The sequence below is a fragment of the Calonectris borealis genome, chromosome 2 (genome assembly GCF_964195595.1).
Source record: "Calonectris borealis chromosome 2, bCalBor7.hap1.2, whole genome shotgun sequence".
Lineage (NCBI taxonomy): Eukaryota > Metazoa > Chordata > Aves > Procellariiformes > Procellariidae > Calonectris > Calonectris borealis.
Window position 1 is genome coordinate 44,738,365 of NC_134313.1, and position 21,694 is coordinate 44,760,058.

General features: G+C 41.9%; 1 protein-coding gene across 5 annotated transcripts in view; it reads left to right on the plus strand.

Annotated features, from left to right (window-relative positions):
* The first annotated feature begins 3,800 nt into the window (after window positions 1–3,800).
* Window positions 3,801–21,694, plus strand: part of ATP6V1H (ATPase H+ transporting V1 subunit H) — a 62,200-nt gene continuing 44,306 nt past the window's right edge. Inside the window, exons 1-5 of one of the 5 annotated variants that reach the window (XM_075141871.1) lie at window positions 3,801–4,021; window positions 5,446–5,572; window positions 14,039–14,141; window positions 16,151–16,240; window positions 20,954–21,067. In XM_075141871.1, coding sequence (XP_074997972.1) covers window positions 5,469–5,572; window positions 14,039–14,141; window positions 16,151–16,240; window positions 20,954–21,067 — 411 coding nt within the window. In that variant the 5' untranslated portion in view covers window positions 3,801–4,021; window positions 5,446–5,468. Of the gene's footprint in view, window positions 4,022–4,318; window positions 4,813–5,445; window positions 5,573–14,038; window positions 14,142–16,150; window positions 16,241–20,953; window positions 21,068–21,694 lie in introns of those variants that run through there. The other 4 variants (XM_075141867.1, XM_075141869.1, XM_075141870.1 and 1 more) reach the window with 4 other exon arrangements.

The following is a 21,694-nucleotide window of genomic DNA, read 5'->3' on the forward strand; positions in this document are numbered from 1 at the left end:
ACTGAGTGAAAATTTTCAGATGTGTCTAAGTGTTTGGCAGACGGGATAAGAGCGCATGTAAATCCGTAGCATACCCACCATCCTCTGGCAAGGTGGTTCTCGGTTTAACTGTGCGCTTGTCAAAGGAGTAGCACTACCATCGGCAAAGTTTTCACTACACTATTTACCCACTTTCTCAAACATTTCTGAGTGCGCTGATCAGCACAGATTCCAGACAGATGCTTTTTGCACTCTGTTGAAGACCCTTCTGCACTGTGAAAGCTGACCATTTCTTCCTACCCTCTGTTATATACATATCGTTCAAGAGTTATGAATCAATGCACAGACCTTTCCTCTTAACCCAGGAGAGTTGTTTTTTTAAGAGCACCTGCAGATGCATCTGACTGAATGCCTCTTGGAAATAAATCCAAGTGGATGGAGTCTACTTGCACCAACCTTGTCCACACGCACAAAGAACTCCTGCAGAGGTGTGAGACATGACTGTACTTTACAGAACTGTGGTGACTTTTTGTTAATGTTTTGCATTACAAGCTTAGAAAAGCCCTTTTACAGTCCTTACAAGCTGTAGAAAAAAATGTAAACTCAGTATATTATTATACAAGTATATTCAGGAACAATATATTGTTTGCATTCTCTAATATGGTACATCGCGTTCACTGATTTGATTCCTCTGCTAGAGACTCTATTAACTGGCATAGATGTCATGTTTTCTGTTTGGTAGTTCCTTAAATGCCCCCTATTACAATTATTTCTTCTCTTCTTGCATTTCTCTTTCTGCTAATTCAGTAGATGCATACTTTCAGTCATTATGCCTCACTCCAAGGTTACAGAAAAGTTACAAGAAAATATTTTTTACTGTAGCCTCTCAACTGCCTGTGAAATGAATAATAAAGACAGAGTCTGCCATTTATGATGAAGTCAACATGCCAAATAACAGCTTTTCAAAGTTCTTTTCTATAGAAAAATGACCATGTTGCCGTAGTATCAAAATTTCGACGGCAAATAGCAAACTGTCTTCTTTTAGCCAGACTGAATGGATGGTGCTAGACTCTTGCAGGTGGTGCAATTAGGCAAAAAAAGTCTGCTGTGAAAAAAAAGGACCACTGATGACCTAATGCATGCTCCAAATAAGAGATCACATTGGGCACCAAATTGAAACCATGAATTTATTTTTCTCACATGAACACTGTGTACTATAAAGTACCAAACAATACTGGGAGTAGGGGCTAGAAGTCAGAGAACCACAATCCTTTGTATACTTGTACTCAGGTTCAGCCAGAGTGCTCGGGTACTGGTACTCGGGTTAAGCCAGAAGTGTGCTAAGGGGGTGGGAGAAATATGCTGTGCAAAGCAGACTGCAACCCAGTGTTTCGGGTGATTTCCTGGAAATAGGTGATCCCCGGCAGAAGAAATGGCTTTGCATGCCTAGGCAAGTATTTGGGCCATCACCCTGCTAGACATAGGGATGGGCACGTGATGGGGAGCAACACTATTTGTGTCTTAAAACTGGCAGCTGGAACTGCACTTTCAGAGGTGCTGACCCAGTTTCCATGGGTTTACTAAACTCTGAGAACAGCTGTTGGACTGAGCTTGGAAGGGTGAAGGTGGAAGAATACCGTACCCTGCTTCGGTAAGAGAAGGCACTAAGCTGTCAGTGTTTTCAGTGCTGGGACAGTCTGGGGTTTGGGCAGAAGTATCGTTGTGGACAACGGAGGAAGTTTCGCAGAAGGAAAGCCTGACGTGCCTCCAGCTTAGATAAGGGCTGAACGGTAGCTTGTAGGATCACTGTACAGGCCTTTGATGCCTTCATTCTGCACGTCCCATTTTAAAAGCCGCAGTCCTTGTTCAGATTACCCTGTAAGCCCTGTGTGTTTTGGTTTCTTTGTAAAATGGGTAGAGTCATATGTATTGTCATTGGTAATGTGGTTTGAAATGACTGTGGAAAAGGTGAATATGTTTATTCCAGGTGCCTGATGCTGGACTCAAAACAAGAGCGGCGAGTGGGACATGCCATAAAAAGGCAGAGCAGAAGCAGGAAATGCAGAATGCCACGGGACAGAAGTTGCAAACACTCATAAAAAAGGAACTGGTTAAAATAAGGACGAATTCTGTCTCTCAGCCCTGAAATAAAAATCAGATTCAAAAAAGCTTTCAAAGGAACAGATTTTTATTCAAGATTGTGTGGAGATTTCTATGCTAGAGATCAGGAGTTGTGCAAGCATTTCTTACCACTGTATGTAAGCAACCTGCAAGAACACAAACGTGTTAGATTAAACCTCAAAGCCCCATGTGCTCGGTAATCCACAGAATCACATTAATGGATGTGTTTATTACAGACTAGACACAGAGTGTGCACACGGCTTAGGGGGCTTTCTTCTGCTAAAGCACAAAGAAATGCAAATGCTGTTACTTGGACTGTGCCTGGGGTTTAAGCTCGGCGTTCATGTTATCAAGAAACCAACAGTTTTATTGTGGTATGCAGAAAGATCCGTTTTAAAGGAAAAATACTTATGGAGGAAGTATAATTAATCAGTGGCACAGTAATGAAAACCCTGGAGTTAAAAAAACACTAATAGAGGTACTGGCCAGGTATAATTTAAAGAACAGTGTATCCTCTAAATGGAGAATACAGAGACCCTAGCAAAATGAAGTTAACTGTAGAAATCTCTAGGCCAAGTCTGCATTGGCTGTCTTGATCTGCTCACACACAAAACTCTCTGACCTATTTCTCTTTTCTCTGCCTTTCCTCCTCACATGTTAGCAGAATTACCCTTCAGAATCATTTCTGACTAGGAGTGGTATGGCTATGCACTTCATCACAGTATGACTGGAAAACTTCACTCAGCAACTGAAGACAGAAGTTTTTTCTCGGAAACATGGAAGTTTAAGCCTGTAGTTTCTGAAACGCTTGGGCTTTTAGTCTGAAAAGTTTCCTGCTCCTTTCGCTTATAGAGACAAAGCCCAACATATACAGGCCATTTCTTAAAAAAGGAAGAAGTTGTGCCGGGTGTATCTCCCACTGAGATACGACTTGGCAAGAATGAAACGGTGTGGCCCCGGCGCACAGCCCGGCGCAGCTCACGAGGCGAGGGAGGGATGTGACACAGCAGGCTGTGGGACCTGGCGCAATGCAAGGTGGCACAGGCAGTCAGACCCCTCTACCAGAAGCAGGGGGCCCAGGAACACCTGCCTGCTTTCCAGCTGTAGGAAAGAGCAAACTCTCCCCAATGTAGCGTGGGAGGCAGAAAGCAAGAAAATGCTGGGTTCTGGAAAAAAAAAATGCAGAGCGCAAGGAGGCATTTCAGCGCCAGGGGCATTGCCCGCCATCTCCCGGGGCTCCCTCCCGAGCTTGGTGGCCCCTCACCCTGGCAGGGCAAAGGGGAAAACCGCAGGGGCCTCCCCCGGGGGCCCGGAGGAGCTTGCCCTGAGGGGCAGCACCGAGGGGAGCCTCTCAGCCCTTCCCAGCCAGCCTCGTCTTCTCTTTGTGGAAAGACTGAGACGCTTCTCCTCAGCAGATAGCACGGGTGGGCACCCGCACGCTGTATCCTGCCATCGGTGTTCTCCGTACGCAGTAAGATCCCCAAATAAAATCATGTAGATATATATGTGTGTGTATAAATATGTACTCTAAATACGTATATACAATTAAATATGTACAGCCATGCATACACACGACCAGTAACGTATACCACAACGCCATGCACCGTTGCACTGACACCACACCGCCGACTCTAACGGCCGCCCGCTCTAACGGCCGCTGGGTGGGACCGTGCGCAAGCCCCGCCCACCGCGCGGCCCTGGGCGGCGGGGGCGGGGCGCGCTCGGGGTGGGTTGTCCCTCGGAGGCCGCCGTGGCGGTCAGGTGAGCGGCGTCACATGACGGCGGCGGCTGCGGGGCCGCTGCGGACGGCGGCGGAGTGCAGCGGCGGGGGCCTTCCGGTGCGCGGGCTCCCCGGGCCTGCCGAGGGGCGGCCGGCAGCCTTCTCCCTCCCGCGGCTCTCACATGCCGGCGTGCCCGTGGGGTGAGTGAGAGCTGCCCCGGGCCCTGCCCGGCTCGGGGACGGGCGGGTGGGGGGTCCTGGGGTGGGGGCGTGCCGCCGCACGGCCTCTCGGGGGGGCTCTGGCGGGCCCGGGGGCGGCGCGAAGGGCTTCGCCTGGCGCCGCGGCTTCCCCGAGGGTTTGGGCTCCGCCGGGCCCCTCAGGAGGCCGGCCGCGTCTGTGAGCCTGTGCAGGGGGTGGCAGTTCAGGGGCCAAGTGCCCCCCTCCCCTCGCCTCCCCTCCCCGCGTCCCAGGCGCCTCTCGGCTTCTTCGACTTACCTGTATAGCTTGCGTGCTCCTGAAACCGCTCTCTGCGGCTCGAGGAGTGTTTAAATGGCTCTGTCTGGGTCACGTCAGAGCTAGGAAGGGTTCCGTGGTCGTTGAAGGACGTAGTAAACGGTGCCGTCTGTGTGGGCGTCCGCTCGCAGAAGTCGTGTCAAAGGGAGGGCAGTTCTGCTGCTCCATTTTTTCAGGGTAGTTCTTTTTTTTGCTTTTGTTAGAATCCTATTTAAAATCAGTCATACGTACGAGGTATATTTGTTAGGGATGGGGCAGAATGTGCCGGTTTGCTCTTGCTTGCTTCTCTGAAGGGAGCCAGAAAAGTCCAGAGAAAGGCTGCGTGGAGAGGCTTGGTGCAGTTTAGGTTGTAAGGAATTCCTGCTCCAGCTGGGTCTGAAGCCTCTGCAAACACACGTCTTGTTTTGGCATCAAAGTCAGGTGGAGATTAAATCATAAAGGAAGGAGGAAGGAGAAGTGGTGAAGGTCATTGTCTATGGTAATGTAGTGTGTCCTGATGAAGAGCTTCTGTTCGTATTTATTTTTCAGTTTGCTTTTTGGACAGCAATGATTTGAATTTTCTTGTTAGTCCATGTAACATGCTTTTTAATTTATGTAACTTGTGTTTCTTTTCTGAAGTTGTAGTTCATGTGTTCCTAATGTCTAAATACTCTTAGATAAATACCTGAACAAAATCAGTCTTAATATATGGGGGAAGTATGCACTGAATTTTAAACCTTTTCATCAGCCCTGATTTGGAAGGAAGACAGCTTCTGTTATCTGTAGGGCTACTTGGGCATTACAGAAAAGTAGTCTTATTCAAATAACTTAATTTGACTGCTTGAAAATTTACAGCACTGGGAGTTATTTAGTAATGGTACATATCTTTAATTTTAGCAAACTTGTGATTGGTTACACATTAGGGTGTAGGTATGGCTTATTTTTGTTTGTTTGAGGGAAGTCACATTTTAGATGCTGTATAAAACTTTGATTTCTCAGAAAGTATTGAGTGCGGTTTTAGGGAATGGGACACCTGAAAACAGATTTTCCTTTTTTTTCTTTAAAATATTGGACAGATACTCTGCTCTTTAATACTTTAATAAGAGGTCTCAAATCTGACTTGCATTTCTAGGTACATTTTAATTATCAGTTAAGATGGATATCCGAGGCGCTGTAGATGCTGCTGTCCCAACAAACATCATTGCTGCTAAAGCTGCTGAAGTTCGGGCAAACAAAGTAAACTGGCAGTCGTATCTCCAGTAAGTAAAAACTTTCCACAATTTTTTTTTCTTTCTTTTCCTTCCCTCTTAAGTGTTAGATTTTTTTGGAATTTGGGTTCCAGTGAGGAACATTCTGTCTTGGTCTCATGAATATAGTTGGAAAAAGTCTACATTAAATGGAAATGGTTGGGGAAAATTTTCTTATGGCTTATTACAAGAAAGGGAATTCTACTTCTGTGAACTGAATGCTGTAATAACAAATAATATAAGTTTGCACAAATGTGTGATAAAACTGTCCATTTTTTTTTCTCCTTATCATTCAAACACTATTCTCAATTTTAATCTTATTGGATGAGTACTGATGTAAGAAAAGTTTACAGTAAGAGTTGTCTTATATGTAGATATATTATCTTTACTTCTGAAGTGCCTTATGTGTGAATACAAATTGTACTAGCAAAACTGGACTGGTAGTCCAGGAAAATAAGCTGTACCTCAACTAAAGGAATAGTGCTGGAGAGCAATTGAAACGAGTAAATTAGGGAGTGGGCTAAAACAAATACTTAAGTGTGGGGACAGTTGTGCTGCCATTTCAGATAAGCTCAGAGTTTACTTTGGAAGGTATATAATGGCACTGGGAGTAGCAAGAGAAATACTGTCCGGAGGGCATTTAGGGACAAGCTGAGGAAAATAGATTTGTGCATGAGGTAGGGAACAGGGAGAAGAAACAGACTTTTACTAATCCTCTGTACTCTGAAGTGAAATGCAGGATTCTTGCATCCCTGCATTCCTCGTGACAGGTATCTATGAAGAATACTGGCAAAACGTAAATTAGTATTATTTCTTGAAAGTATAATAGCAAATTACTTCAGTGTTCGTTGCTTTGTAAGTGAAGTAGCAGAAATCTTGATGATTCTAGAGGTACAAGCCATGCTGATGATGCTTTGTGATTATCAACATTACACCACTTTGCATAAGATAGGTTTTTTTTCCAGATAGCTGTGGTACATAAATATATGCTATATATTAAAATAAGATTGCAAAACTGTACACATGCAAGCTGAGAAATGCTAACGTGGTAGAATCTTATTAATGACTGCCTGCTTTGCCCTGTGCTATGTAGCTCAGTCTTGCCTGTTCCATTCATTCAGTTACGTTATTTTTTCTCTTCGTGATTGTATATCTGCACGGTAAACTGGATTAAGGAACTGATCTGCTGAGGAAACTTCCTTTTTCTAGGCTACTTTTTTAGATGTATCAGTTCCTTGTTCAGTTTGCAGTGTGACATTACAGTGGCTTTGCAGGCAAAAGAGCAAGATTGGTGTGATAACTTGACAGTGGCAGCTACCAAGTATTTGTCAAACAATCTAAATGGCTTTTGCTGTTACTGTGTGCCCTGTTATCCATCTGGGAGGAAGCGTGTCCTGGGGAAGCCTGGGCAGCTGTTCCTGTGCTGTCCTAGTGGCAAGTGAACAGCTAGTTGGCAGTTATTCGGGATGAAAGGGGGAGTACAATTATTCACTGTCAATCTAGGTGGATATGGGATTGTCTTTTTCACTGCGTCTCTAGTGGTTCGGACTATAAGGCTGGTGAGATTCATCTGTTGCTTTTGTTAGTATAGGTGATGGTTCTGGCAAGGAATTGTGTTTTGAACACATATGTAGTATTAATTACTTGACTGTGCTTTATGTGATCTACCATTTATAATTTGCCTTCGTTCTTGGGGTTCTCTGTCTCTGCTGCTGAATAAGGATGGGGAAGTTTTGTTTATTTATCTGTCAGCAAATGTTTATGTAACTTCTTTTGACCAGGAAGCAGGGTTGATGGTTCTTTTTCAGATTCTAGATGTAGAATTTGACTTTGTTTTGTTCTGGAATCCATGAAAGAAGAACGTACTCGTTATTTCCTCTCTTTGATGGGTTAGCCAGGTTTTGGAGGCTACTGAAGCATATCTGACCAGTGTTTGTGATCCTGTTGTGAGACTGTTTAATGCCTGGTGCCCTCTGTCTGCCAATGACAGTGTGTCCTGTTTATTAGTGCTCTGAAATAAATGTAATCTTTGTGCCTTGTATGTACTGATAACAGCCTGGGTCTCTGGCTAAGGTAGCTTCAAGGATGAACTTAAGTGGTGCCAGAGGGATTGTGGAGCATCGTGAAGATAACTGTAGTTTCCTTGGCTGAGGAGTTTGCTTATCATTAGTTATTGGAAAATACCAGCAGAACTTTGGTGCTTCTAAAGAGGAAATAAAATTATACCTGTTTTTGGACATGTCCTTTTTAAACGGGCAGATTTGGACGTGGTGGTGTCTTCGAGGATTTGTTGAAAAGTCAGCGCAGCTTATATTGACTCGTTTCTGGAATGAAGCACATTATTAGTGAGTGAAAACTGCTTGCTTCTGATACACTTGTTAGAGGCAGGTCAGAGTGGTAGAGTAGAAGAAAGATGGGGTGGTGGTGATTTAGACGGACACTTCTCTTGCTTTCTTTTGAGCTCCTGTTCTGGCAGTCTGTGCATGTAGTGTGGTAAGCTTGCATATAAATATATGGAGGTGTACTTCAAGTCTCCAGATGTTTTTACATTAGAGGAAAGATTTTTATGTTTGTTTTCCCTAAGTTAACACATCAACTCAGGCATGACATAATTTGTGTTCCTTAAACTATAGATAATATTTATGTAGTTGGAGTTAAAGAACTTCACAAGAAATTCTGATTAAGTTGTTTTTTTTTTTTTTTTTAAATCTGGCTGTGACAGTTGTATGTGTATAAAGATGCTTTAAAGACTGCATCAGTCACAGCAGCATTGGAGTCTGGGTCACACAGGAAGGCATTCTGAAGTTCTTTTCTGCTCTCTCTGTTCTTCAGTGGAAAAGTAGAATGACTTACTAATAGTTGGTCAGACTCTAGTAGCCTGACTTCTCTTGTAGAGTCAGTTCAAGCTAAAGATTAACTGGCATATTGTTTATTCCATTTCTGAAGGTTATAACTGTAAACTAAATGTCAAACTACGCTAATACACAACTGCTGACTTTTGATGTTTTCTGTGTATACTCTTGGCACAAAAGTGAAATATTTAGGTGTGACAACTGTACATATTACCGGTTTGCCACTGTGTTCACTGCTCACTTCAAAATTAGGATGTGGAAAAAGTTTTTTTTGTTTGTTTGTTTTTAATGCCAAAATTTATACTTTCTTTGTGTTGAATTCCAGCTAGGGTCTGTGTCTGAGGGAGAAGAAAGTAGCAAAACTTGGAACAGTGAAAGGTGATGTGTAGGTCTACCCTTCTTCTAGAAACTAAATGTAGTTGAGGCCATTAGTTCTGATCTTTGGATCTTGAGACTTCTAGCAGTTTAGAGGTGTCGATGCCCTCTGCTAGTTGAAAATACGGTGTGTCGCTGTTGTGTCCTTTCAGCTGTGGTTGCTTTTAGCATTTGCCTCAGGGTGTCAGAATGCCTTTGGAGGGTGTGTTAGCTTGCTTGAAGCAAGTTTGGTTTTGCTTTCTAAGGGCAGTAAATGAGTTCTGTGGAAAAGTGAAACTTGTTTCAGAGTTTAACTTGCATCTTACTGCGCTGTAGGTTTTCTAGGTATACAGCATTTGACAATATTTAATTCATATTTAATCAGGTGAGATATCTGATGGCTAATTTGTACTTGGCTTCCCATGTGTCTTCAAGTACTTTACATATTTTAACATCAGAATTCACAAACATATCTCTATTTTAGTTTCTGGGGGAACCTTCTAAAGCGGGTTAAATATCTTGGACTTTAAAAAAATCTTGTCTTAGAAGAAAGATAGAAGTTTCCTAATTTGTAGTGTGTGTGTTTTTTTTGTTTGTTTGTTTTTTGTGGAGGTTTTTTGGTTTTTTTTTTTTTTTTTAAATTTGGTCCACTCTTGTTGAGTACATTCAGCCTGTTTTACTGTTTTAATTTTGTAATGTTAGAACTGTTGAGCAGTTGATCAAATTAATGTCCTTCAGGTACATGCAAAGTACTGTAGATAACTGGATGAAAGAAATTATGCCTTGACAGGGTGGCTTCATATGAGCTTCATATTTGCTGCAGGTGTAGTCAAAAGTTGTGTGTGGTTTTTGGGGGTTTTTTTGGTTCGTTTTTTTTTTTTTTTAAAAAACACAACACCCACCTCTCCCCCTCCCTTCCCCCAAATAAAAAACAAGCCAAAAAAACCCTAACCTCCAGAATGACTTTTGTTAAATCATTCAAACAAAAAAAGGAACAAGAGCTGCTGGAGGAAACACATAATAAAAAGAACAAATCACAAGTTTCTGAATCATCTTGAGAGACCAAGAGGTTTTAAAAATGGTGGACTTGCAAATTAATGCTTTCTAAATCTTACACAGCTTCAGTTTATTCTCCTGTACCTAGTGCTCTCAAAGGCAGGCCTTAGTATCTCAAGCACAGAGCTTTAAAACGTGGTTACAGGACTCCTGGTCTAAATCTGATATACCCAGACAGCTGAAGCTCAAAGTGACTTTTATCTATTGATAAAAGATGGTGTAGACACATCCTGGAAAGTAAGAAATTAGTTGGCTGTTAGGAAGAGGGATGGAGGAAAGCTTTGGTTACTTGCATTGTTTGCTTAAAGGTGCTGGGAAATTCCTGTCTCTTTGAAGAGGGGATGAGGAAAATGTGGTAATAGCATCATGGTAGCTGGTACCAGCTGTCTGAGGCTGCTCTGCATTTTTCATGATTTTTTTTTGCACTGGTTGCTAAAGTTTACTAAATAATCAGTGATTTCAATTTTAAAATGAGATGAATGGAAATGAATGCATTTGAAATTACTAAAACTATTAATCAGATGTATGAGATCCCTGATAAAATATTAACAGCTTGTTCACAAAGCTGTCAAATCCCTTGAACTGTTTTGTATGGGTTGGAAAGTGTCTTTTTGAATGGCACTTTGTTGTGGTTTAACCCCAGCTGGCAGCTAAGCCCCACACAGCCACTTGCTCACTCCCCCCAGGTGGGATGGGGGAGAGAATCAGAAGAGTAAAAGTGGGAAAACTCGTGTGTTGAGGTAAAGACAGTTTAATAGGCAAAGCAAAAGCCGCGCACACAAGCAAAGCAAAACAAGGAATTCATTCACTACTTCCCACTGGCAGGCAGGTGTTCAGCCATCTCCAGGAAAGCAGGGCTCCATCACGCGTAACGGTTACTTGGGAAGACAAACGCCATCACTCTGAATGTCCCCCCCCTTCCTCCTTCTTCCCCCAGCTTTATATGCTGAGCGTGACATTATATGGTATGGAATATCCCTTTGGTCAGTTGGGGTCAGCTGTCCTGGCCGTGTCCCCTCCCAGCTTCTTGTGCGGCCCCAGCCTCCTCGCTGGTGGGGTGGGGTGAGGAGCAGAAAAGGCCTTGACTCTGTGCAAGCACTGCTCAGCAGTAACGAAAACATCCCTGTGTTATCAACACTGTTTCCAGCACAAATCCAAAACATAGCCCCATGCTAGCTACTATGAAGAAAATTAACTCTACCCCAGCCAAAACCAGCACACGCTTACAAAGCAATAAAGAGTGAACCCTAACTTCTTTTCCTCTCAAAGCAACATCAATGCCCACACCTTTTTTTTTTCTTTTTTTTTTCTTTTTTCCTGTGGTCTAATGTAGGATGAAAGCAAAAGCTTGAAAGCTTTTTTCCTTGACGGTTGGCAGACCTCTTTCTCATAGTCTAATGGCTATAGAGAAGCATCTTTCTTCCTGGGCTGAGGCTTTTTCAAGCATTAAAGCTAAAAATGAAGTGTTCACCTTATGAGGTCTTTGAAGTGCTTCCTAGATGGCAATACTCTCGTAAACAAGTAGCTCATCTGGTTACTTTATATCAGTGTCATCCAGGAGTCCCTGTCCTGACCAGCATTGATTGAAACATGAGAGGGTTCTAGTTACGGGTCTCTAAGTCCAGTATTTTTGGTGAATCAGTTGTCCTCATCTTTCAACAACTACTGAAATCCATCCTTCATAGGCAAGAAAGAACACAAGTCAATCTAAAAGGCATGTGGTAGCAGCATGGTCACCATTGGCTAATTACTTTTTTGTCTATAATTAGTTAAGTTTTAGTAGAAACTAACTGAGGACTACCACTGGCTTTATGAGTCTTCCATCTAGTAAGTCTTCATTGCCTTTCCTCAGTGCATATGAGGATATTTGTTACAAAGCTAGAATACAGGAATGGTGCACGTGGTACTGGACTAATGTTCTTTGCTTGAAAAGTAAATAGGTAAAAGATGGCTCTGTGATGAGGCTATCCTCAAGACATGATCATTTAAGTAAGAGGAAAGAAAAGAACACATTGTAGGTCTTAATGTTTCTGTGTTTCAAGAATCCAGGTGAGCCAATTAAAAAAAAAAAAAAAAGGCAAACATTTCCTGTAAGTTTAGAAGGATTTTAATGGAACCTCTAGTCATGGAATGTCTGGAAACTGACCCGGAATGTGGAAAAGATGGATTAAAAGAATCCGTGCTACATAGCTTTGCAAAGTGGACGAGGCATTTGACTCAGTGGAAATGTAAAAGGAGATGAGTCTTGGGAATAACTGAAACAGAGCAATGTCTAATACTTTCATTCCCTATGACTTTTATAGTGATGATGATACGCACAATTTTCTTCTTTCCTGAAGCAATCCTGGTATTAACTAGTAAAAGTAGTCACCTATTAAAGTCTTGGATATTTTCAGAACTACTTGATTTAAAATTAGTTTTCTTACCAGAAGAGTACCTGACTGTACTATTTTGACAAGTTTGTTATTTGTTGTGATGGTAAGTTTTGTATTATAATAAAAACCCAACCATATTCTGCCAGCTCTTCAGCTGAGGCAACAGCTTTCTGAAATAGCACTGATGATGGCAGTAACCCCTTGAATATTAATTTAAAGAGAAGACCAAGTAGACATTTATTAGCTTATAGGTGTCCACAGCAGTTTACTATATCAAGGCCCCTTGCAGATCAGTTTTTGAACTACCAGGAAAAGCTGAAATGTTGTAATTAGTGAAAGCTAAAAATACATTAAGAACCAGGTTCTCTGTACTCCTTAAAATTATCTTCAGTGCTTATACCAAACTCAAAATGACAATTCATTTTACTTTTCAGTACTTATTTCAAGTTGGATTAGACTATTATTCATGTTATGTATTATAATTTTGGCATAATGTGCTAGCTGTGCGTATTTCCACTGATTGTTGTGTTCAGCCTCTGGAAGTTTAAGAATTATTTAGAGAATGCTGTTGAGCAAAGGCGATGCATAAGGAAGGCTTTAGAGAGATTATTCCGTCATTAGTTTTAAATTCTTTGTACATGACACCTTTTGCAGAAAGGAGCTCTTTACATTCTACTGTGGGATATAGGATTGGTAAGCGATACTGTTGAGATATCAAGTTGAAGAAAATAAGGTTTGTTTGGTGGTTTGACCTTGGCTGGCTGCCCGATGCCCACCAGGCTGCTCTATTAGTCCTCCTCCATCAAAAGGACAGGGGAAGAAATACAACAAAAAGTTCTTGAGTCAAGATAAGGACAGGGAAATCACTCACCGATTACCATCATGGGCAAACCAGACTCTACTTGGGGAAATTAAATTAATTTATTGCCAATTAAACAGAGTAGGATAATGAGAAATAAGAAAAAATTTAAAAAACACTTTCCCCCCACCCCTCCCTTCTTCCCAGGCTCAGCTTCACTCCTGACTTCTCTACCTCTTTGCCCTGAGTGGTGCAGGGGGACAGGGAATGGGGGTTGCAGTCAGTTCATAACACTTCATTTCTGCTGCTCCTTCCTTCTCATGCTCTTGCCCTGCTCCAGCACAGGGTCCCGCCCTCAGGTTACACTCCTTCGCAAACTGCTCCAGCGTGGGTCTTTTCCACGGGGTGCAGTCCTTCAGGAACAGACTGCTCCAGCGTGGGTCCCCCACGGGGTCACAAGTCCTGCCAGCAAACCTGCTCCAGTCTGGGCTCATCTCTCCACGGGGCACAGGTTCTGCCAGGAGCCTGCTCCAGCGTGGGCTTTCCATGGGGTCACAGCCTCCTTTGGGCATCCACCTGCTCTGTCGTGGGGTCCTCCACGGGCTGCAGGTGGATATCTGCTCCACCGCAGACCTGCATGGGCTGCAGGGAAACATCACCATGGTCTTTACCATGGGCTGCCGGGGAATCTCTGCTCCGGTGCCTGGAGCACCTCCTCCCTCTCCTTCTTCACTGACCTTGGTGTCTGCAGAGTTGTTTCTCTCTCTCATATTCTCAGTCGTCTCTCCAGCTGCAATTGCTGTTGCGCAGCAACTTTTTCCCCTTCTTAAATATGTTATCACAGAGGTGCTACTACCGTCATTGGGTAGCTCAGCTTTGGCCAGTGGCAGGTCTGTCCTAGAGCAGGTTGGAACTAGCTCTGTCTGACATGGGGGCTGCTTCTGCTGTCTTCTCATAGACGCTGCCCCTGCGGCTCCCTGCTACCCAAGTCTTGCCACGTAAACTGTTTGTGTTGCTTATGGTTTCATATTTTGCATTTCAGAGGGCAGATGATTTCAGGCGAAGACTGTGAATTTATTCAAAGATTTGAACAGAAAAGAAATCCTGAAGAAAAACAGGAGTTGTTGCAAACAGAAGGCAATCAGGTAACTTTCCTTTCTTTTAATAATCAAACTTTTGAGGAGGAGGATGGAAGGAAATTTTCGTACCAACTCTTATTTTATTGTTGGCTGTATACAGTTAAGGTGTTATGGAAGAAGTATAAAACTTGCTATTATGATTCTTTTTTTTTCTAGATATAGGTTGGACATTCTTTTAAAAACCTATTAAATAATTATTAAATGTCATCTGATTCTGACTCTGTTGTGGGACAAGCTAGCTCAAGTCTTTCCTCATCCCAGTTTACTTAATCATGCACACTTGTACTTGAGTCACTTTTTTTTTTTGAGCTTTTTTCCTTAGAGTTTATTGATAAGAGCTACTGCCAGTGAGATTTCTGCTTAGCTAGCTGATCAATTATAATGTAGTTCCAGCAATAGAGCCCACTGACTACTAAGGTGGATTCAATTATTTAAACACAGGTGTCATTTTAGGCACTGTAAGATATGAGACATCTGTATTGGACAGAACTGATATAAGATTGGTAGGTGACTGTCGTGGTTTAACCCCAGCCAGCAACTAAACACCACGCAGCCGCTTGCTTACCCCCCACCCCTTCCGGTAGGATGGGGGGAACCCCAGCCAGCAACTAAACACCACGCAGCCGCTTGCTTACTCCCTACCCCCTCTGGTAGGATGGGGGAGAGAATCGGGAGGGCACAAGTAGAAAAACTCATGAGTTGAGATAAAAACAGTTTAATAATGGAAATAAAACAGAGTAGAACAGTAATAATGACAATGATAACAGAATATACAAAGCAGGCGACCCGCTGACTGTGTGTCGTGAACCGTGAGAGACACCCCGCCCCACACCCCTGACTTTTATACTGAGCATGATGTCACATGGTATAGAATACCCCATTGGCCAGCTGGGTCAACTGCCCCGGCTATGCTCCCCCCCACCAGCTTCCCCTGCACTTGGCAGAGCATGGGAGGCCGAAAATTCCCCAGTGCAAGCACCACCCAGCAACAACCAAAGCATCAGTGGGCCGTCAACGCTCCTCTCATACCAAACCCAAAACACAGCACCCCCCCAGCTACTGGGAAGAAAGTTAACTCTGTCCCAGCCAGAACCAGGACAGTGACCCATGCTATTTGGCTCATGGAGTCTAGGCAAGATGCCCAAAGACACTTGAATGATATTTCAAGCAGTAGAATCTCAGCCTTGAAGCCTGAGGTTCTAGCAGACAATGTCAGACATCAAGAGGATTGGGTGAGGCAGGGGCAAGAGTAGGAGATGCACTCAAGGCACAAAACTTTCCAGCCCTTTTTTCAACTTTAATTTTAGGCTGTTCTGTTGTTTTTTTTTGTTTCCCCAAATTATATTGTGCGACTGCTGTGTAAGGGACCATAATTTGCATAGTGACAAAAGCATATATGGTGAACGTTATATGCCGCTATATAATTACGGTGTAGCAGTTCAGAGTTCCATTTTTCTTTCAGTTTTAGTTGAATGTGGTGAAGGGGAAGAAGTTAGTGTAAGAAACAGTGTTGTGACTGTTCCAGCCTATTATATCTGTTCCTGAAATTGTAGAGTAGAGTTGTTCAGGAGGCAGAAAACAGCTCAAATATGAACAAAAATTTGTCTACAAGGTATAGGAAGTGAACAGGTATATTCTTATTCTATGTCTAAGTTTGTTGCTGTTTTATCAATTTACTTGATTCTTCTCCTCGCTGCCATAAAAAAAGACACTGATGGAGATTTTTCTAATCAGTCTTTCAACAAAGCACCTTACTGACTTTCACTAGTGAGTACTTGTTATTTCGTTTGAAAGCCATAAAACAATTTGTAAAAGGTAACAATCAATGTGACAGAAAATTTTCTTTGTAATATAATGTCAAATGTATTCATCTCTTATTGCAATTGAATAAGATGTTGGGATGCTCAATACTTATGTAAGACTTAACTGTGAATTAATGAGGTCCTGTTTTATATTATCAGAAGGAACGAAGATAATTACTAATATTAATTTTAATGTCTCTTTTATTTTTCTAGTGTGCTAAAACATTTATAAACTTGATGACTCATATCTCCAAGGAACAGACAGTTCAGTACATTCTGACTATGGTTGATGACATGCTGCAAGTAGGTCAATAACCTGTCTTATTTTTAAGTCTTTAAATGCATGCTTGAATGTTTCCTTAGCCTAATTCAGGTCTTTTTAGATCTTTGTCATACTGTATTAAAAATATTCTTTTAAATTTCCAAATCTTGTTTTCAGAAGTTAAATGTTAGGACTAAAGTTGTATGGGTAACTTAGTCTTGTATATATGTTCATAATCTGGAAAAAAATCTGCTTGTCTGTTGGCTCTCAACCATGTTTGATGCAAAACTTGGACATTAAGGGATGATTTGTAACCTCAGCCCTTTCCCGTTATGTAGATAGAATATGACTTCTAACTTGAAGTTGTTGAAGCTTTTCTTATGAAGGTGTTAATTTGGCCACCCTTAGCAGGAAGGTGCAGTTTCTGCAGCTTCAGATTTCCAATATAAGTTAGACTGTTTAGGACAACATATTCTGAAATTCTCCATGGTTTAATTGTGAAACAGGAACTTTTGATTTAATGAAATATGTAGTTTCTTTGTAGCTATGGGATACAGTGACTTACAAGAGTAGGCTATTAAATGTGTCAAGACTGCTGTGCTGAGACAAGTCAAGAGGAGACTGTACTCAGATATTCCTGCTTTTGCATTTCTTTGCTCTCTAGTAGACTAAGAGAAAGTGGTTGGAGAGATGATGTAACGAGATGGGTTGAGTTGTGCAAGGTTTTCTCCTGATATTCACATAAATATTTGGCTGTTCGACATTTTCTCTTCTGCTGTTTTATGTTATATTTAATACAAGGTTACAGTGAAATGTGTCTAGTGATAACTTAATGGTTCAGGGCATTGCCCTAGGAGGTGAACCATCTGAGTTCTAATTCCAGCTCTGAGTATTCAGTATTGTCAACAGGCAAGCTGAAAAGTGTGAACCTCTTCACAATACATATAGCATGGGATTATGGTGTTCTTTCAGGTGCCTGTCTGCACATTAGAGCCCTGAGTGAGTGCCCTGACTGCTAGAATAATAGCTGGTGGTGGTGGTAGCAGTTTATTCATGGCCATCTGCAGCTTCGTCACTCTGACCCTCTTCCTCTTTTCTTTAGATTTACTTTTTCTCAAGTGTGACACAAACATCAAGAAGCAGAGAAGACAAAAGGGAGCCTCAGTGTCATTCCTTGATTAGGAGACTGAGTTGGGAGTACTTCGTTTTGGTTTATGCGTTTGATGACAAACTTTGCCTTAGTGTGTGAGAACTCTGTTTATTATGGCTACTTTTGTGAGGAATGGGTCTTGTTTTCTGTGTGAGACATGTCAGTGGCCACAGAAGTAATCATTTAATTTGCCCTTCTTTGGAAATTTTTGTGAGTGTTAGTAGGTCTTGTTTTGCTTATGTACTTTGACATTAGCACTTAGTGTATAGCTACAATATGCGATAGCTGATATCATCTCCCGTGCTATGGAATTAATACCCCACAGGTAAAGGCTTTCATTGGCCCACTCTCAAACAATTGTATTAGTTACAGAAAGTAGTTTTGAGTAATCTCTTATTTGCTGTATTGGTTCTCTCATATGTGTCTAGATGAACATGTTTTCTTGACTTTATGGTCAAGCACTGACATTTCTGTATGCAGGGCATTACCCTGCTGCAGAATGGCATGTGTGGAATTCTTAATGTTAAACATAATGACTTTAAATCGTCCAGGCTTTAAATTGTAGCAGGAAAACACCTTGCACAACTCAACCCATCTCGTTACATCATCACTCCAACCACTTTCTCTTAGTCTACTAGAGAGTGAAGAAATGCAAAATTTATTCCAGGAGAATAGAGATGTTGGTGCATGGGTATATATTTGCTTTTGTTTGAAATTGGATGACTTTTTCACTTTAGAAATTCTGTTCCGGTGTCTGAAAGGCTGCACTGGCTTTTGCAATGCTCTGTGTGACTTCATTATTCAGGTATATCTTGCTGCTGGCAAAGAGGGCTTGTGTGCAGGTGTCTGCATGGCATCGTCCCAGGGCTTCCTAAGCCTCCATGCCCCCACTAGGCAAGGGTGAAACAGGACTTCTATTTTCTTTTGGTCATGTTCAGATGGTAGAACACGTTGTCAGTGATGCCTTATGGACCCTTGGTTGCACATTTTCAAGGTGTAAGATTCTTGTCAGAAAGCAGCATACTGGCCATTGACTCCGTGTCTGTGAGTTTCGTGCAGGGTCTCTGCAGACTGTATGGGCAGAAGAATTCACAATAGTAGATAGGAAGTCTTCTGTCTTTGCCCGAGTAGTCTTAATTCAGTACATGCAAGGATTTTAAGTGAGAAGTTGTTCAAGGACATGGCCTGTCATAGTGCCACTGACTCTTTCAGTAAAATTGTTTTGAGCAAGGATGTTCACTGCAGTTTCATGAGACAAACAAATAGTATTTGCAAGCTACCGGTGATAGCTGAAACTTCTAGAAACTATCGTAGGTAATGGTATCCAGCTTTTGTCTGTGATAGTGACTGTGGTTCTTCTGTTATCTTTCCATGCTTTTCTTGTGAGGTTGTAAAAATCGTATCAACTGTGTGTTGAGCACACCAAAAGCCTACCTGGGTGTCTAGGGTTGTTCCAGCAGTTCTACTTAGGGGTTTGATCATCTTTCTAAGAAAGATTTCTCCTGGAGGCTGTCAGAAGTGAAATTAATGTGGTGATTGCCTTATAAAAATACTACCGTTCTGCTTATTTCTGAAGGTGGAGAGTGTTAGCATACTGCAATCCCTGAGGAAACATTTCTTATTCTATTCATATGATAAATACTTGGAACAATTTCTCTGGATTAGTGACCCTGTCATACTGCACAGTCTGTTACTTGTGAAATCTTTAAGAACCTGCACCAACTACAGTAGCAGTACCACCCAAGTGAGCTTCATTATGCTTCTTCAGAAATGACAGATGCTAAATTATTCAACCGTTGATATGAGAGCTTCAGGGTTTCATTTTGTGAGTGTAGTCAGTAGCTGCCTAGGAGGGTGCAGCACTACATATTTCAGGGCCGTAGGCAGTTCTCCACTCCTTCCCTCCTGTCTTTACCCCGCACCTTAAAAGCAAACCAGGCTAGTCTTCTGATTGACAAGATGTTGAAGTTATTTCAGCTTTTCTGCTTCCAGACCTGTCTGTCTCCTCCTTAGTTATGTTGTAAACTGAACTCACTGATCTAGTTGTTTTTGATCTTTTTTAGCTAGACTCTGTGTAGCAGAAGTGTAGATGCTAACAGAGATTTATTTGATTGAACTGCCATTTTTTATCAAACTAGCCCTCAGAGAGCGGAGGCTCTCCACCAAGGCACTGTGTTCCTGAGATCTTACTTTTTTTTTTATTTCATAGTTTGAACAACAAATTTTGAGAGGGTTTTTGAGTGCTTTTTCACACATGCTATATAGAACATTAATCGCTTTAAGGGTTATGACTGTCAGATAACTAGTGACACCTGACCTTTCCCAGTCAGTGATCAGGACAGCAATTTGCAGCCCATGTGGTCCAGTAACTTCGATACTTTCAATGAAGGGTTGGTTGCAACTCTGATGCTTAGTAAGATGCCAGTGTTTGGATCATGGATGCACTCAGGTCATCTTGTGCTTAACAGATCGTATTCCAACAAGCAGACTTGCCTAGCTGATTCTTAGTCCATAGAGTTAATAATAGGGTGCTGAATTGATGGAGGAAAGCCCTTCAGCTAGGGGAGTTCGAAAATTAAATTCATTGGGTAGTGGAGACTGAGATGCTGTTCTCATGCGAGTTTCCCAATTACAGCATTTCAAACAGTTTTGCCGTCCTTAATAGGAGTTGTATACTTCGTTGTACTAGCTTGACTTCAATGGGGAGACATCTCTTTAGAATGAAAGCTTGCTATCCACCAGTCTAGAAAGTATATGGAAATGCTGGGGAAAAGCAAGAATCCAGGTATTTGATTTTCTGGAAGACTCTCTATATTCTAGGCTATTAGGAAATAGCAGAGCTCTTCTTTCTCCTTACAAGGCCTCTTCTCTGGTCTGCTTTAAGGAGAACCGTAATAGCTGCTTTTCACGGTGGTTATTAGGTAAAATGCTTGAAGGAACTGCACGATGCCTAGGTTCAGGTACTTGTGATCTCTTGTGGTTCAGCCTAGAAGCCCTGGAGAACAGACTTCTGGTGACTATGTCCTCTCCTTGGTACTCAGGTTGCCTGAGATAACAGCTGAACCAGTTGCAGCCACATCTGGGAGAGAAGAGCTCGCTTCCCGTTGAGAGGAATGGAGAGGCAGGACTAGCTTACAACTCCGAAGTTTCACTTGTAGCACGCGCAGTGAAGTTGAACAACAGGCTTTTGTGTGGAAGTAGCAATACGTGGAAAACTTTGCGTGGACTTTATTCAAGCATAATTGATTGCATGAAGAGTAGTGTTCCTCTGGAAAATGACAGTATTTAGCTAGTCTCATTTCTGTCATTCTGCTTGCTTGATCAAAAGGATACATTCACTTTTACTCAAGCAGGTGGTGGAGTACTGAGATATAACTAGGGTTTCAAAGTTTGTTTCCTCCTGCCCCAAATCTCTAACCTTAATGTTGGAGTGCTGAAGTGAACTGTATCCACAAGTAACTGTAAAACTGAAAAATTTCCATGGGCTGTTATAAGCCAGGATACACTCTGATAATGTATGCCAACATAATGAGGAGCAAATAACTGCTTTATGTTGAATGCTTTTACAAGTCTCTCATCTTCTCCCCTCTCCCAATTTTTACAGGAAAATCATCAGCGTGTTTGTATCTTCTTTGATTATGCAAAACGTGGTAAAAACACTGCATGGTCCTATTTTCTGCCAATGTTGAATCGACAAGATCTTTTCACTGTGCATATGGTAAGTTTTAAATGAACTGTCTCTGAAGATGGTTGAGAAAAATGCTGGTTTTTCTTTATTTTTTTTTCTCTTTATTTTGGAGTTTGAAGCTAAACTTCTGCCTGGACTGGTAAGTTTCCCTCTTGCAGTCTAGATGAGTCATTCTTGATACAACCTTTGCTTGACCACATTTTAGAAAGAAAAGTTACATTGTTTATTAACATTGTTTTTTCTGGGAGATTAGAGCAGGTTTTAAAGGCTCAGAAAAGCAAGGATTTTAGAATTAATTACGCACAGTAAGACATAACTAGAAAAATAATTTTTGTCACAACTGCCAGTCAATGCTCCTCATGCTGTACAAATATTAGAATTTAAGTTCTCATCCTGTGAAAAGGAAATATCTTTACCTTGATGAATCTTATCTTCTCATATGCTCAAATGACTATAATGCCACGTGAAATCTTCTTAAAATGGTTTGTAAGCATACTGGGGAAAAAATACTGTCTGCTGTTGTGGGTTGATGCTGGCTGACAGGAAAGGTCCCACCCAGTTGCTTGCACAGTCCCCCACAGCAGGACTGGGGAGAGAATCAGGAGGGCAGAAGTGACAAAACTTGTGGATCAAGATAAAGACACTTTAAGTGAAGGG